We start from the raw sequence: 15,285 nt of genomic DNA, 5'->3' as shown, positions 1-15,285 counted from the left end.
TGCTGAGCCGTACATTGATGAGACCGGTCACGAGCGGCAGCAGCTGCTCCACAAGCCAGCCGGCTCCTTGCCGGCAGCGATGCGGATGCCGCGGCGCACCTGCTCGCGCTCGCGCTCCTGCTCGCTGAGCACGCGCTCGCCGCCGCCGCGCTTCCACCACGGCCCCCGCGGAGCGTTGCGGTCGTCCTCGGCGGCGCGCCGCTCGAGCCGCTCGTTCCACTCCTCGAGCTCCCAGCGCGCAGCGACGCGCTCGAGAATGCTGTCGAAGAGGTCCTCGACGCCGTGGCCCGCTCTCGAGCTCGTCAGGTGATGCGAGAAGCCAGCTGGTGGTGGCGGTGGCTCCTCGTCATCGTCTGTGGCCGCGTCGTAGTCCGGCTCCGAGGCTACTGAGAGCGTGCTGACGCCTGCTCCGCTCTCGGCGCTGACGATGCGCGAGGACGGACCGCGCGAGGCTCGCCGCTTGCCCTTCGCTGCGCCGGGCACGCGCAGGCTGGAGTCCATCGACTCGGGCAACGCCTCATAGAGCGTTTGCCGTGCGCGCGCCTTGCGAGCCGTCGCCTCAGCCGCCGTCTCGGTGTCCTGCTTCAGCGACCGCCGGCGGGCAGTAGCTGGAGGAGAGCCGGCCGGAGACACGTCCGAAAAGCGATCGTCGGATGAGTGACTCGGGCGGCGGCTAGACTTTGCGGAAGAATGAGAGCCGGCCGAGGGAAAGGGTACTGGCTCGGTATTGGACGTTGCACCTGCGACGTTGGCTGCGTGGCCGTTCAAAGAGCTTGGCGCATCCGATGGCTGGCTGGGTTGCGCATCGACAATGCGGAGCTCTTGCTTGAGAACGCCAGCATCGACAGGCGCGCCGTTCATCTTCGTCGGCGTGCGTGCGCCCTCCGTCTGCTCGTCCGCGTCATCGTCGGCATCGCTTTCCGGCCCGCTCTCGGGCCCCGAAGTGTAGAGCGTGCTGCTGCGCGGCGTGTGGTACACGCTCGCGCCCGTGCTGTGCGCGCTGACGGAGCTGTCGTAGCGCCCGCGAGGCCGCAGCGTGGCGTCGCCGCCGTGCCGCTGCGGCGGCGTGCTGGGCGCGAAGGAGAGGCGTGATGTGGAGCGAGGCACCGACTTTGCCGCGCCGCTGGCGTCGCTGTTGGCAGACGGCAGGCGCTTGCGCACAGATGGCGCAGGCGGGTGCACCAGTGAGATGGACTGCAGCGACTGCCGTGGTCGGAGCGACGGCGACGCATTTGCCTCGGGCTGCGCCAGGTGCGACTTGTCCCGGGCGGGAGAAGAAGGCTTGATCACCGGCCTTGGCGTCGACGGCGAGTCCACCGAGGCAGAGAAGGAGGTCGGCGGCGGCGAGGCAGTGAGGGGCAGGCCGGAGACGGGCGATGCTACGCCGCGCACCGTCTCGCCGCCGGACGTGGCGGAGACGGCAGCACTGACGGCCGACTTCGGCCGCGCGTCTGGCTCGCCGGGAAGGCTGTATGCCTGCACCTCCTCTGCACCTGTCTCCGCAACAGCATCTGGCAGCTGCTCAGCCGCGTCGACAGAGGGCCCGAGCTTGGCAAAGAAGGCTTGTGCAGCCTGGTGTGCCGACGCCTTGTCGGCGGCGGAGAGCAGATCCGACTTGCAGCCGACGGCCGCCAGCACGACATCGTCGATCGCGTCTGGCTCGCGCCCGGTCGCATCGCAGAAGTCGAGGTACCACGAGCGCGTCGTCTCGAGCGACGCCGGGTCGGCAGCGTCGTACGCCAGGACGAGCGCGTCCGCGCCGCGATAGAAGGCACGCCCGAGCGAGCGGAAGCGCTCCTGCCCTGCCGTCTGCGCACGAGCACGAGCGTCAGCCCCGCCGGCTGCTGCAGCCCACTTTCCCTCCAGCACGCCGCACTCACATCCCATACGGCGATGCTCACTTTGCCGCCCGCTGCGCGCTGTGTGCGCGGCGGCGGCGGCGGCCGCTCGACGGTGCGGGTGATGAAGTCTGCGCCAATCGTCGCGCGATATGCCGTCGAGAAGCGGCGCGAGAACCACTGCAGGGCGCGCCCGCGCTTCAGCACGACAACAGTCAGGAGAGAGTTCGCGAAGCCACTCACCTGCTCCCGCAGTGCCGTCTTGCCGACGCCGGCCTGGCCAATGAGCACGATCTTGAGCGCGCGGCGCGGCACGGCCGAGCCGCCGGCGCCGGCGCCGTGGTGCAGGTAGTGCGGCGAGGCGGACGTCGAGGCCTCGGCAGCCTCGGCCATTGTCGCTGCAGGGTGCGAGGGCAGCGCAGTCGAGAGCGGAGCGCCGGCAGTGCGGCTAGCAGGCGCAGAGGCCCTGGCGCCGCGGCCTGCGTCGGGCGCGGCAGGCTGCGTGCCGGTGCAGCGCGGCAACAGACGGCGCGCGCGAGACGAGCAGACGCAAGGCAAGCGCGGCAGGCCTGGGACCGGCGCGCTGAGAGGAGTGGGAGGGGGATGTGGAGCGGACGCACGAGCGGCGCGCGCCGCGCATGGCAGGATCGACGTGCGATGCGCGCGTCGAAGTCGCTCGCTCCGCACGGCGTTCTTCTCCATCTCCTCCTCCCTCTCCCCAACGTCGTGGCCGCGCCGCCGCTGCGGCCATCCGACATGGCATCACCCCGGGGCCGTGTGCCGGCAGCTGCATCCGACATGGCATCACCCCGGCGCACGCTGCCGGCCCGCAGCTGCCGGCACGCGGCCCGCTCGTCCTCGTTCTCGTCGTGGTCGCTGTCGGAGGACGACGAGGACAAGTACGAGGTGGAGCGCATCCGCGACCACGCGCAGCTGCCGGACGGCACAGTGTGGTACCACACCACATGGAAGGGGTATTCTGTGCTGGAGTCTACGTGGGAGTCGGAGGTGAGTGGAGCTGCAGCGCTGCAGCAGAGGACAGGTGTGGAGCTGCTGCATCCTCAGGACGCCTTCGGTGGCGGCGCAGAGGACGTTCTGCGCGCGTTCCGGCGCAAGCGCCGCAATGAGGTGCCGCGCATGCGCACGGAGGAGGAGCTGTTTGGGGACAACAGCAGCAGCAGCAGCGGCTCGGACAGCGATGAGAGCGTGCAGGAGGTGCCGCCGCCACGGGCAACCAGCGCAGAGCTCTCCCTCGTTGCGGCGCTGCAGAGCAGCGGACAGCGTGCGCTTGCGGCCTTTGCGCATGAGACGGAGCAGCGCTGGGCAGCTCTGCCTTGTTGGGATCATGTTGCGCAGGTTGTGCGGCGCGAGACGCAGCGCGGCGACGAGGAGGGACACGTGCTGGTGCGCTTCATCTCTGGTGAGCACCTCCTGCTTCCGACGCTGCGTGCGCACGCCATGGTGCCGCAGCAGCTGCTGCGCTACTATGAGAGTTGCCTGCGCACGCGCCCTGGTGGGGCGCCCCTGCTGGAGGCATACCGCGCGCGCGTGCGCCGCGAGAAGGAGCGCAAGCGCCAGGCTCGACGGCACAGCCGCACGAGCAAGAAGCATCTCTAGCAATCAGGATAGCACTCACGGATCCTCTGCAAGCAACCTCATGCAATTCATCATCCCGCCCTGTACACGTCGTGCGCGCCGTGCGCCGCAGCCATCTCCGACGTGCGCTGCAGCGGCTCGGGCGCCTCGAGTGAGCCGCCGGCCGCGTGCAGCTGTGCATCGTGCTCGGCGCCCTGCTCGTGCTCGTATGTCGACGGCTCGAGGAGCATGCGCATGTCCGAGCGCTCGGACTGCTCCTGCTCGGCCGCATCGCCGTCGGCGACGCCGCCGTGCTGTGCGTCGGCTGCGCCGCCCGCCGATGCGACGAGCTCCTCGGCGTCTCTCATACTGGCGTCATGCTCGGCCTCGTGGTGCGCCTGATGCGTCGACGGCTCCGCGACGTCGCGCTGCTCGTCGGGCGAAGCTTCGCCGTCGTGGTCTTGCGCGTCTCCCGGAGCCCTCTGCGCCTGACGGTCGCTCGAGCTGCTGCCCTCGCCATCGTCGCCGGCTGAGATCGCCTGCAGGATCTCCTCGAGCGTCGCCGGACGGTTGCGTCCGCGCCTGGGATTGCCGGCCGTGCTCGGACGAGACGTGCCAGCTGCTCGCTTAGCGGGCGGGTCGCTCTCGTTTGAGGCGTCGCCTAGCAGGTCCGTCACGGCCAGGCCCTGACGCATGCTCTCGCAGGCCTCGCCGAACTCAGAGATGCGAGCGAGGGCGGTCGTCACTGCAGAGTGTGGGAGTAAGCGAGATGGCCCCGTGCAAGCGGCGCGAAAAACTCACAGCGCCCAGCGACATCGATCTGGAGTGCGCCCGCCTCGACTGCCAGACACACTGCGCTCAGCGCCAAGTGCGCCTTGGTTGCCGTGGCGGCAGCCTGCTGGCGGCTGTGCAGCACGCCGCGGGCCAGCTGGTTGAGCATGCGAGACTGCTCGTCGATGCGCGCGGCCTGTGCTTCGAAGCGGGCCTCGAGGTCGGCCGACAAGGGCGCGGAGCCGCTTCCTGAGGCCACGGCGCTGGCGTCCGCAGGCGGCGCCTCGCCGGAGACGTCGCCAGCGGCCAGCGCGTTCCAGTCCCACGGCGCATCGCCGAGCACCGGCGTCGCGCCGTTAGAGCCACGTCTGCGCTTGGCCGCTCTCTCGGAGCTCGGGCCCGCGGTTGAGTGAGACGGAGCTGCAGCGATCTCCGGCTCGTTCTTGCGCTGCTGCCTGCGGATGCCGGTGAGCAGCTCGGGGTGATCGCGGCGGAAGAGAGGGTGCCGGAACATCGACGCATCCTGGGCGGCAGCCTCGGGCAGGGCGCGCTGCAGGTCATTGAGCTTGCGGAAGCCGTACAGGTTCAGCTGGCGCTGAAACGAGGACCAGTTGTTGTGCTTGAAGACTGCGTGATGGTGCTCAGCAGGTGCGAGGCGCGCCTAGGCCACACTGCGACTCACACTTCGGCAGCACGACCTTGGCAAAGGCGGCCGTGTCGCGCACGACGACCGGCGAGCCTTTAGCCTCGTCGCGCTCCTCTTCTGTCTCCACGCACACCTCTGGGTCGCCCCAGTAGATCTGCTGGCGGATGTGGTCCTCTGACGAGTGGATCATGCTGAGGATGCGCGTCAGCCGCTGCTAGCTACAAGCACCCACTTCTGACTCACGCCCAGAGCTTGCTCAGGAACGCGACTGGTCGCGACGAGCCCTGCTGCTGGCCTTCCGCGGCGCCTGACGCGGCGCGGGGCGGCTGAGAGGCGGCGTCGTGCCCATCTGCGCTCGCACGGGCGGTGCGCGAGGCGTCGTCGTCGTGCGGCAACTGCTCGCGAGCCTGCTCGTGGTATGCGGCCGCCGAGGCGAGCGCCTCGGCTGCGCCGTCGTGCGAGTGCTGGCGGTACTCGAGCGGCGGCTCGGCGGCCTGTGCGTCCGGCGCACCCACGCCCTCGCCCGACGCCGCGAGGCCCGGCTCGGCGCGAGCCTGCTGCGCCTCGGCGGCGAGCTCGTGCTGCGCCAGCGCGGCGATGGCGCGCTCCTCGGATGCCTCGACGCTGTCCGGGTGTGCGCCCATGGCCAGGCCCGTGGTGTCCTCCTCGCCGGGCGCATCGCGCTCGTCGGGCATGTACACCGGCGACGCGAAGCGCGGCGGCTCGGCCACGGGCGCGAGCTGGCGCAGCGGCGACGACATGGCGGCGTGCGCTCGCGGCACGGGCCTGCTGGCCTCGGCGCGCAGGGGCGGGCGGGTGGCAGAGAGCGGCGAGTGGATGCCAAAGGGCGAGCGAGATGCAGGAGGTGGTTGGTGCGAGATGCGGGGTGGAGGTGGGCGGAAAGTTCTGGCGTGGTGAGGGACGGGAAGGAGGCCTGGCGGCGCAGCAGCGCAGCGGACGGACGAGCAAGGCGCAAAAGCAGCGGGCGCAGGCGCTGCCGTGTCGCCGGGAGGTGCAAAAAGCAAAACTGAAGGCGACCGGAATCGAACCGGCGATCTTGTGGAAGCTGAAGGGACTGACTAAAGCTGGAATCACATGCGTTGCCATTGCGCCACGCCTCCGTCGCTTGCGGCGTGACGGTTTTGCAAAATATGAGCGCGCTGCTAGGTGACGAATTTCGAGGCTCAGAGCGGCCACCGCGCTCAGGCACACGTCTCTTCAGGAGGGCGACAATAGATGAATTGACGAGGCACAGCAGCGAGAGACCACGCGTGCAGCAGAGCGGCGGCGACAAGGAGTGACAGAATACATGAGGAAGGAGGCACAGACGATGCGAGTGCAAGATAAGAAAGGAGAGTGTGGGCCGACGTGCGGCCGAGAGGCACGCGTCAAGGCGCCTCGACGTGGAGCGCCGCCTGCCAGGCGAGAATGTCGTCGCCGCTGTAGCCCTTCTTCGACGGCCGCTTCGAGCGCTGCGAGCCTGCGTTGGAGCTTTTGCGCGACGAGCGCGGCGCCTCGGCGGCAGCGAGCTGGCCGCGCCTGTCCTTGCGCGAGCCGGACGCGTCGGCGGTGCGGCGGTGAGAGCCTCCGCCGTCGAGGAGGTGCGAGCCTTTGCTCGGGCCAGGACTCGCTGGCCTCGCGCGCAGGCTGTCGCCGTACTGGAGAGCGATAGTCCCGGACGACGTGTGCGGGCGGCGAGACGCATCGGAGAGATTGAGGCGCGGCCTGCGGCGCAGCGACGGCGAGCCCGTGTTGCTGGGCAGCTCAGCAGAAGGAAACGGCACACGCGTGGCCGTGTCTGCAGAGGTAAGCTCGGCCCTTGAAGCCGCAGCAAGTGTAGGCTGCAGGTGACTCGGACCTGTTGGGATGGGTGCTTGCGGATCTTCTTCATGCATCCGACGCGCGAGTGCAGGCACAATCGTCTCGTCCCACTCGGCGACTGTCGGGATGCGTGGTGCGTGATCTTCGTCCGCGAGGCTCTGACTCGCAGCGTCGAAGGAGGGGATCGGTGCCCGGCGAGTCGCCGAGCCTGCAGCGGCGCGCGGCGGCGTCGCAAAGGAGGAAACGTCGAGCCTGCGCGCAGCTGATCCTTGGCGAGAGGCAGGGCCGCCAGCTCGCAGCGACTGGCTTCGGGCGGAGGTGTTGCCGCGCGATGCAGCTTGTCGGATGCGTGCTTCGAGAGACGCCATCTGAGCGGCGGTCATCTCTGAATCGGACGAGCCAGTTGTCAGGCCCAGCATCGCGACCTCGTCCGCGATCTGCGGCTGCAGCTGAGAGAAGGCATTGGCGCTGTCGGTGCGAGATCGCAGCGAACGCGCTGGGCGGCGCCGCCTGCGTCGAGAAGCATCGCTGCGGCCCGAGGACTGCAGTGCCTGGTCGTCCGATGACATCCTGGCGCGCAGATCGCTGCGAGAGGCGTAAGGCGAGTGGCGATGGCGCGGTCGCGCGTGGTAGAGCTCCTCGAGACTTTCCCGTGCTGGGGCCCGAGAGTAGCGCGACTCGTGGAGGCGCGCCGCTGCAGCGGTGATCTCGCTTTCGCGGATGCCGAAGAGGCGGTCTCGTGCCCAGCGCGCTTGCCAGCCGTCCGCCTCGCTGTTCTCCAGGGCAGCCAGAGCTGCGAGGCTGGCTTGCACTGCAGTCTCGGCCCGTGGCGCTGGGGCGTATTCCTCGGCTGGCGGCATGTCGTGCTGCAGCGGAGCCCCCAGCATCTCGGCTGTCCGCGCGGATGGCGCCGAGGTGGTACGGGCGCGCGACATCAGCGCCGACAGGCGTGCCCGTTCAGGTGTGGCGAAGCCATGTGCTGCTTCGTGGTGAGACTCGACGTGCATCACGTCGGCCATCCAGGGGCCTTGGCTCGACTGCCAGCTCGAACGGTCCATGCGAGTGTCGAGCATGAGTGCAGGCATTGGCGAGATCGCTGAGCGAGGCCGAGTCGCAGCGCCCCAGGTCGACGCGGACGAGCCGGACATGCGCGACGCAAGTCGGACCGCGCTCAGCGGCCGCTGGCTCGCCCGTGCATCGGCATCAGCTGGCGCGACGGTCGCCATGACGGACTCCGTCTGCAGGAGCGCTGGCAGCGGGCTGCTGGGCGAGCCAGCCATCGAGTGCGGGTCGGAGATGCTCCGTGCGTGGCTGGTACGCATGCGCGAGATAGGCGATGCGTACTCGCGAGGCAAGGCATCAGCCAGCAGATGGTGCGGCAGGTGTCGGAGGGTCGCCTCGGGCGTGCGCACTTCCTGGACCGCCGGCTTCTCACGCTTCGCCGACTCCGAAGCAGACGGAACAGCGGTAGCGCTAGACGGAGCGTTGGACTCCACTGTCCACCCACTCCCGGCGAGGACTTGCTGATCCAGCGAGGGCGACGACAGCGCTGCGCCGGGCTTGACGAAGGCGTGCACGTTCGCCGGCACAGCGTCCGCTCCGGGTCCTGTCTCAGCGGCCGTGCGCCTGGCCTCGTCGTCCGAGGACATGAGCACCTCCTTCGTCTCGGCGCCGGAGCTTCCGCGGCTGGCTGGCCGATCGCGCTGAGCAGACAGGTCCGACGACTCCTTCGCAGCGTCGAGGTTCGCCACAGCTTCTAGCTGCACGTCTCCTGCTGTCGCCAGAGAGCGTGAGCGCGATACTCTCTGGCGTCTGCTTTGCGCCGACTCACCAGAAGGCTGGGTGAAGTGATCCGTCTCGATCGGCGTAGAGGGGTTGGTCACCGAAGAAGTCGCTGAGTCGGCGCGTCGAGGTCCGCGTCGCGGTGGCCGATTCGGCGGAAGCGGCGCTGGCGCTGGCGGAGGGGCTAGGGACGAGAAGCTGCTCTGTGCTCCTGCCCCTCGCCCGGGCGAAGCTGGCGCAGTTTGCCTGCCAATTGTCACCACCTCAGGCGTCGCAGGCCGCGAGGGACTGACGATGTCGATGATCGGCTCGTCTGCGGCGCGCTTGCCATTGCCATCGCTGCCGGCATTCGCAGTCGAAGCGCCAGGAACGGTGCCGTCTGCTGAGGCAGAGCCGCGGCGTCGCCACGTCCAGCTACGGCGCCGGCCATCGCCGCTCGGCGACGGCGACATCGGCTCGCCACTCATCCTTCTTTCCAGGAGAGGCGGACCCATGTTTGCTTCCGGCTCGATGTCGGCGATCGACTGTGGCCTTGCTGTGCCGTTCTCGTCGACGAGACGAGCTGAGCTGCCGCTGTCGCCAAAGGCGCCCAGACTGCGGCTCTGCGGCGAGAGATGCTCCGTGACGGGAGGCCTTCCCAGGACTCTGCCGCCTGCAGCGCCGTTCACCCACACGCCTTCGTGTCGAGCTGAGCGCGGCTGCGTTCCGGCTTCCACAGCGGCAGCCGTGGTGCGTGGTAAGTCGACGGAGCCTCGAGCGCTAGCACGTCGGCTGGACGGCGGGCTGGCGCTGCTCAGGCTCTGACTTCGCAGCAGCCCAGTAGGACGGGTTCCGTCGAGCTGTAGGGCCAGGCTAGGCTGAGCTGTATTCGTAGATCTCGCGTGCTGGGTGCTCATCGCTCGCTTGTGCCCGTCTGCGCGGCCGATGGCCTCCTCGTTCGGCAGCGTAGCAGATGTAGAGCGCTTGCGACCAATCCGCATCGGGAACGCGCGACCGCCTTCGCTCGCCGGCGTCTGAGTGAAGAGACCTGTTTGAGACCTGGGCGTCTGCACCTGTGACTGGAGGCTCGGGCTCCGCGGCTCCGAGGTCCGCCGCACACGACTCATGATGCGTCCGAGCAGGTTGAAGGTCCGGGGCCGCTTCTCGGGCGGCGAGGCCGGCGGCGACGAGGGCTGCATGCCCAGCAGCTCCTGCGACGCCACGCGGTCAATCTGCGGCCGAGGGCCTGCGCGGATCTGCCCGATCTGCGAGTGCAGCAGCTCGGTGCCGTGGCTCGAGCGGCTGACCATGCTCGTGCGATGCGAGTCCATCCACGGCGGCGCGAGGACCGCGGCGTAGTCGCTGCCTGCGCTCTGTCGTGACGCTGGCTGCGGGCGAGACGGACCCTCGAGATAATCCTCGATGGGCACGGGCTTGCGCCGCGCAGAGAGACGCGCTCTCTCTTCAGTCGGGGTGCCGCCTTCGCTGAGCGTCAGGCCTGGCGACGGAAGCGCGGCTAGCTGCCGCGCAGATGGATCGGCGAAAGCGCTTAGACCTGTCATGATGGAGAGAGCAGGCAGTGCGCCATCATTGGCCGCGTGCGAGAAAGCAGCTGCAGGCGCTGAGACCGTGCCTGTCGCACTGTGCTGCATCTGCGGAGCGAGCGGCTGCGCAGCTTCGCACGTCCACTGCGTGCCTTCGAGGTTCGCGACGAAGGTGGCACCGCTCTGCGGCTCCTGCTCCAGGTGCCGGCTTTGCGTGGCGGACACCTCGTCGATGTCCACAGCAGGCGTGGCCTCAGGCGGGCTCTGTCTCGAGCCCATCGGCGACGGCGAGGCGATACGCGCCGAAGGCCCACTGCCAGAGCCGCTGCCGCTCCACGACGCGCGGACGTCTGAGCCACGCCTGTCCTCCCACGTCGAGGTCCAGCGCGGATCTCGGTTGAGCAATGAGCGGCTGATGCTCGAGCCAGGCCCGCTGCCACTCGTCCAGCTGCGTCGAGCGGCCGCAAGCGCGTCCTCTGCAGACTGGTCGGAGAGCCGCTTGCCATCGAGTGGCGTGCCGGACCGTGCTGGCGTCTCGTGGCCAAGAGGCTCTGCGCTGGACGCTCGTGTGTCTGCGAGGCCCGCGCCTGGTGATCCCTCTGCCTTGCCAAGCCCAGTCTTCAGTGCGCGAGCGAGTGGCTCGGGCAGCGGATGAGGAGTAGGCAGAGGACTGGCAGCAGCGAACGTCGGCTGATCGGAGTGCGTCGGCAGCGCGTCGCCGGCTTCGGCTTGTGGTGCGCCAGCAGCATCGAGCGGCTCTGGCAGCTCGTCGATGCGAGGCTGGGCCGGAGCTGATGCCAGCCGATAGGCCGCTGAGTGTAGCGCTCCGTCCTCGCTGGAGAACGAGCGCGGAATTCGGTCTGCAGACTCGGCTGCTGCTTCGGCGAAGAGCGCTGGCGCCGAGAAAGAGCTGGACAAGGATGCGCCGCCGGCCGACGTCGACGCCGGGTGCATGCGTGCTCGCATGGGGCCGGCCAGACTGCGCGTCTGCTGGCCCGGCCCGTCGGCATGCCAGGCCTGCGCGAAGGCCTGCTTCTGCGAGAGGGCGCGATTGACGTGCTCGTGCGACGCCTGGAACTGCTCGATGAGCGGGCTGGGCGCGCCGGAGCTGCTGCGTGCGCTGGCACTGCGCCGATGGCCGGCGCGCAGGGCGAAGCGCCGGGCGCCGTGCGGTGCGGCGCCGTCGTGCGGACTCGAGCTGATGGCCGAGGGGTGGTACTGAGTCGGGCTCGACGGAGCCTGACCCATGATGGCGGTGCGGTTGCAAGGCAAGGCCTGCTGTCGCCTATCGCAAGGTGTAGCTGCGCCGAGGCGACGAGGTGCGAGGGCGACTCACGGCCTGCCAGGCGGACGCAGTGCACGGCGCGAGCGCCCGCCCGCAGTGCCGCGAGGGCGATGCCGAAGCGGCGACGCTGCGGCCTGATTGGGCTCGCGAGACAGGAGCAGGAGCAGGCGCAGGGCAAGCCACTGATGGCGAAGTGGTGTGGAGCGCTGCGGCTGATTGACCGGCGGGGTATCGCCGCCAGCGGCGCGTGCACCGCAGCCGGGTGCCGGCGCGGCGGCGGGGTGGTGAGGGTGCTAAATGAAGCCCGGGGCACGCTGATGAGGCGGGCTGCGCTGATCCGTGCGTCGGGCGCGCCAGGATGCGCGCACGCGGCGCGTCAACGGCTGGGCGCTGACAGAGCTGGCGGCAGCGAAGAGAGACGAAGCAAAGGGACCGGGACTGGAAAAGGGGGAGAGAAGAAGCGAAGAGGTGGTGGTTGGGAGCGAAGCTGGTCGGCCTCGGGCTGGGGGCAAGGCGAGCCGTCAATATCGAGCCGGGTGGCGCTAAGCTTAGGGCGCGCAGTGCAAGCCCCTGTCGCGCCGGCCGCGCGCGGAGTCCGCAACCGCGCGCGCGCCGTGGCTGCGCGCGTGTTGGTCAACGGATCTACATGTCTCGCCTGTCGGCCGGCCCTGTGCTCGCCTCGGCCGCTGTGCCTGCACCGGCAGATCTGATTGATTGGACGGCCGTGCATGACAGCGGCGTGCAGCTCGCCTTCGCCCTATGAAGATGTCCTCGACATCGGCTCGCTCCAGTGCAGACGGCGCACCGGCAGATGGCGGAGAGAAGCTGTAGCGCTGGGCTCGCACTCGAGTGTCGCTCTCTGCCGCCCAGGGCTGCTCTGCCTGCGCCAGCACCAGCTCCTTGCAGGGCTGCAGTCTGCAGAGCTCCTCTGGCTTCTCGACGCAGAAGAAGCGAGGGTCATGCGTCTCGAGCGCCTCCTTCGGCGTAGGCGATGCCCCGCCGCCACCCTCCGAGTGAACATCTACGACCGCGAGGCGCCTGCACGCCGAGGCCCGTCGGCATGCCAGCCACGGGTGTCTCGGCTGTCATTCACATGTGTCTCGCCGTGACAGCGAGCGGCACCACTCAGACCACAGCCGCTCTCTGCTCCGTCACTGACTGCCTATAGCGCATGTCATCGCCTCGTTCGAGTCGCGCCTGGGCAGATCCCTCTGGACTACGAATCACGACATCGGTCCTCGCTCTGAACAAAGGAAGCTCCAGCAGCAGCAGCCTGGCTCTGAACACCACAAAGGGAGCATATCTAAGAGCTCTGGCTTGCAGCGCTGCTGTCCAGGTGAAGACCGGAGCAAGGGATCGTCGAGAGGAGGAGGCGGCGTGCCGTGTTGGTGTGGAGCTTCGCGGAGGAAGCGCGCAAAGATCCGCGGATTCCGGGCCGAGGCCGCCGCACGTCCGTGCACGCTTGCATGAAGCATGCTGTCTTCTCGCCTCCATCTCCCCACGCAAAGGCAGCTGCAGCACCCCGCCATGCCGTCCAACGCCGCGCTCGACGCCGCCGTGCAGCGCTACAAGCTCCTCTCCGAGCTGCCCGCGCTCACCGGCGCACGCTTCGACGGCGCCGCGTCGGGCGAGAGCACCGGTGAGCCGCGCGTAGCTCCAGACGCAGCAACGCCGCTGACGCCGCTGTCCAGTCGTGCATCTGTCCCTCTCCATCCGCTCGCAGGCCACGTCGCAGAAGCGCGCCTTCCGCTCGCAGCTGCTGCTGCACGGCACCAAGGCACGCGTCATCTCGCATGCGCTGGGCGACGCCAGCGAGAAGCTCGTGGCGCACAGCGCACAGGCCGGCTCGAGCGTGCGTGTCGTGTGCCGCGAGGGCAAGGGCGCAAAGGGCGACGAGACGCGCCGTGTCGAGCTGTGGCGCGGCGCACGCTGCGTGGCCGATGTCGACGTGTCCAAGGCGCATGGAGCCTTCGTCCGAGGAGGTGAGTCGCGCGACGTGGCGGCTCGCGCGCCGAAGCTGCAGGGCGAGATTGCAGTGGAAGTGCTCGCGGGGCTCATCCACCTGATATGCAGAGCCGTTCGCGAGCATCAGTCTGAGCGACGACGAGGATGCAGTGCTCTACGTCGCCTCTGCAAACGCGCCGAAGAAACCAGACACGTCGGCAGAACTCTCGCTCTCATCGCTCTCCGAGGAGGACCCCTTCTCCGCGTACGACTACACGCCGTCGCTCGGCGAGAAGCAGGGGCCACTGCTGCGGCCGCGCATCTTCCTGCTGCGCTTCAACAGCCGGTCTTCTGGCCCCGCACAGCTCTCCCAGCTGCAACTGCCAGACGAGGCGTGGGGCGCAGCGGATCAAGGCCAAGCCATCTTCGCTGGCGATCACGTTGCCTGCACTGTGTACGAGTCGCTGCAGGATGGCCGCAAGCTCGGCGTGGTGTACTGCACCAATCGGCCCTCGAACGTGCTGCGCGTGCCACTGCCGTCTGCCTCATCGACATCAGACGACGGCAAGAAGGAGGACAGCAAGCCAGGCCAGCCGCGCAACGCTGCCTGGAAGCTTGAGGCGAAGCAGGTCCAGCGCATCAGCCAAGAAGGCTGGAGTGGCCGCTCTCCGCGGTGGAACGCATCAGGACCAGGCGTTCTGTACTGGGTTGAGAACGAGCGGCAAGGAGCGCACAACGACTGCTCGCGCTTGCTCAAGAGCGAGGGATCAGGTGCAAGCCAGACGCTCGTCGATGTCGTTGAGTCGCCTGAGTCCGACGAGGCGTTCCCGGGCTTGTTCCTTGGCGACCTGCCGGCACGTTTCGCTCTCAGCGACGGAGCGCTCGCCTTCTCGTCCATCTGGGGCTCTCGCCGCGTGCCGCTCCTGGTCACGCGCGAAGGAAAGATGGTCGACCTCGCACCGGCCAGGGACAGCAGTGCGAGCTGGGGCGTTCTCGCTACTGACGGCGCCCAGAGACTCCTGGCCACACGCTCGACTGTCGGCGAGCCGCCGCGCCTGATGCTCGGCACGCTGCAGTCGGACAAGACCTGCACCTGGAGCGAGCTGTGGAACTCAGCAGAGGATGCAGCAGACACTGCAGGTGCGTGCAGACCCCCCGGCGGCCAAGCCAAGCCAGCTCTGACACGCTTCTGGCAGCCATCAAGGAGCTTGCAGGCCTCGCCACCGAGGTCGTCACGCTGGCGAAGACGAAGCAAGAGCACGACGACCAGGCTGCGCAGGCCGTGCTCATCCGCGGAGCTCACGACAGCAAGCTCGGCAAGAACCAGCCTTGCATCATCGTGCGTGGCTGCGTCGAGCCAAGGACGAGCCGTGCTGACCTCAACATACACAGTTCCCGCACGGCGGCCCGCACAGCACGACCACCACCGACTTTGCGCCTTCGACTGCCGCACTCGCGCTGAGCGGCTTCACGGTGGTCGCACCGAACTACCACGGCTCGCTGGGGCGCGGCCAGCGCTTTGCACGCTCGCTGCTGGGCCGCTGCGGCGAGCTCGACGTCTTTGACTGTGCTGCTGCAGCCGAGTGGGCGCTCGACGAGGGCATCGCCAGCAAGGACAGCCTCATCGTCATGGGCGGCAGCCACGGCGGCTTCCTCTCGGCGCACCTCGTCGGCCAGCGCCCCGAGCTCTTCAAGGCGGCCGTGATGCGCAACCCAGTCATCGACGTGGCGAGCATGGCGGCGACGACTGACATCCCAGACTGGTGCTTCGCCGAGCTGGGCCTCGACTTTCCCTTCGACGCGCCGCCGTCCTCGGTGCTGCCGAAGCTGGCCGCCTCGATGCAGGCTGCCTCGCCCATCGCGCACGTCGCGCACATCAAGGCGCCCGTGCTGCTGCTGCTCGGCCTCTCGGACCGGCGCGTGCCGCCGCAGCAGGCCAAGCAGCTCTTCCACGCGCTGCGCCTGCAGGGCGTGCGCACGCGTATGCTCGCCTTCCCCGACGACGACCACGCGCTCGACAGCGTCGAGGCCGAGTCTGTCGGCTGGGAGGCTGCGTTCGCCTGGATGCAGGAGGCACTCGCAGCCTAGTTGCATCACCCA

General features: G+C 68.9%; 5 protein-coding genes and 1 non-coding gene across 6 annotated transcripts; 2 read left to right on the top strand and 4 right to left on the bottom strand.

The window, feature by feature from the left end:
* Positions 1–27: 27 nt before the first annotated feature.
* On the bottom strand, positions 28–2,441 carry FA09DRAFT_358961 (ras-domain-containing protein; the record flags this gene model as incomplete). The annotated part of the gene is made up of 3 exons (XM_025745033.1): positions 2,082–2,441; positions 1,881–2,018; positions 28–1,809 (listed from the first exon to the last, which is right to left on the bottom strand). Exons 1-3 carry the CDS (start codon positions 2,229–2,231, stop codon positions 28–30), a joined length of 2,070 nt encoding a protein of 689 aa, XP_025600501.1. The 5' UTR covers positions 2,232–2,441.
* A 93-nt stretch (positions 2,442–2,534) lies between these two features.
* On the top strand, positions 2,535–3,515 carry FA09DRAFT_328326 (hypothetical protein). Its single transcript, XM_025741728.1, has 2 exons — positions 2,535–2,846; positions 2,904–3,515. The coding sequence occupies exons 1-2, from the start codon at positions 2,595–2,597 to the stop codon at positions 3,453–3,455; spliced, it is 804 nt and encodes a 267-aa protein (XP_025600500.1). The 5' UTR covers positions 2,535–2,594; the 3' UTR covers positions 3,456–3,515.
* FA09DRAFT_210192 (hypothetical protein) lies at positions 3,131–4,897 on the bottom strand. Its single transcript, XM_025739486.1, has 3 exons — positions 4,867–4,897; positions 4,215–4,803; positions 3,131–4,158 (listed from the first exon to the last, which is right to left on the bottom strand). The coding sequence occupies exons 2-3, from the start codon at positions 4,696–4,698 to the stop codon at positions 3,506–3,508; spliced, it is 1,137 nt and encodes a 378-aa protein (XP_025600499.1). The 5' UTR covers positions 4,699–4,803; positions 4,867–4,897; the 3' UTR covers positions 3,131–3,505.
* A 961-nt stretch (positions 4,898–5,858) lies between these two features.
* On the bottom strand, positions 5,859–5,951 carry FA09DRAFT_t17. The gene has a single exon. It is a non-coding gene; the product is annotated as a tRNA-Trp (tRNA).
* Positions 5,952–6,054: 103 nt separating this feature from the next.
* On the bottom strand, positions 6,055–11,410 carry FA09DRAFT_210087 (hypothetical protein). Its single transcript, XM_025739485.1, has 2 exons — positions 8,483–11,410; positions 6,055–8,425 (listed from the first exon to the last, which is right to left on the bottom strand). Exons 1-2 carry the CDS (start codon positions 11,202–11,204, stop codon positions 6,219–6,221), a joined length of 4,929 nt encoding a protein of 1,642 aa, XP_025600498.1. The 5' UTR covers positions 11,205–11,410; the 3' UTR covers positions 6,055–6,218.
* Positions 11,411–12,768: 1,358 nt separating this feature from the next.
* On the top strand, positions 12,769–15,273 carry FA09DRAFT_337038 (alpha/beta-hydrolase; the record flags this gene model as incomplete). The annotated part of the gene is made up of 5 exons (XM_025743963.1): positions 12,769–12,880; positions 12,933–13,223; positions 13,315–14,325; positions 14,382–14,524; positions 14,578–15,273. The coding sequence occupies 5 exons, from the start codon at positions 12,769–12,771 to the stop codon at positions 15,271–15,273; spliced, it is 2,253 nt and encodes a 750-aa protein (XP_025600497.1).
* Positions 15,274–15,285: the final 12 nt, after the last annotated feature.

This window comes from Tilletiopsis washingtonensis (genome assembly GCF_003144115.1).
Source record: "Tilletiopsis washingtonensis strain MCA 4186 unplaced genomic scaffold FA09scaffold_4, whole genome shotgun sequence".
NCBI lineage: Eukaryota > Fungi > Basidiomycota > Exobasidiomycetes > Entylomatales > Tilletiopsis > Tilletiopsis washingtonensis.
This window is presented reverse-complemented; position numbering and strand designations above follow the sequence as displayed.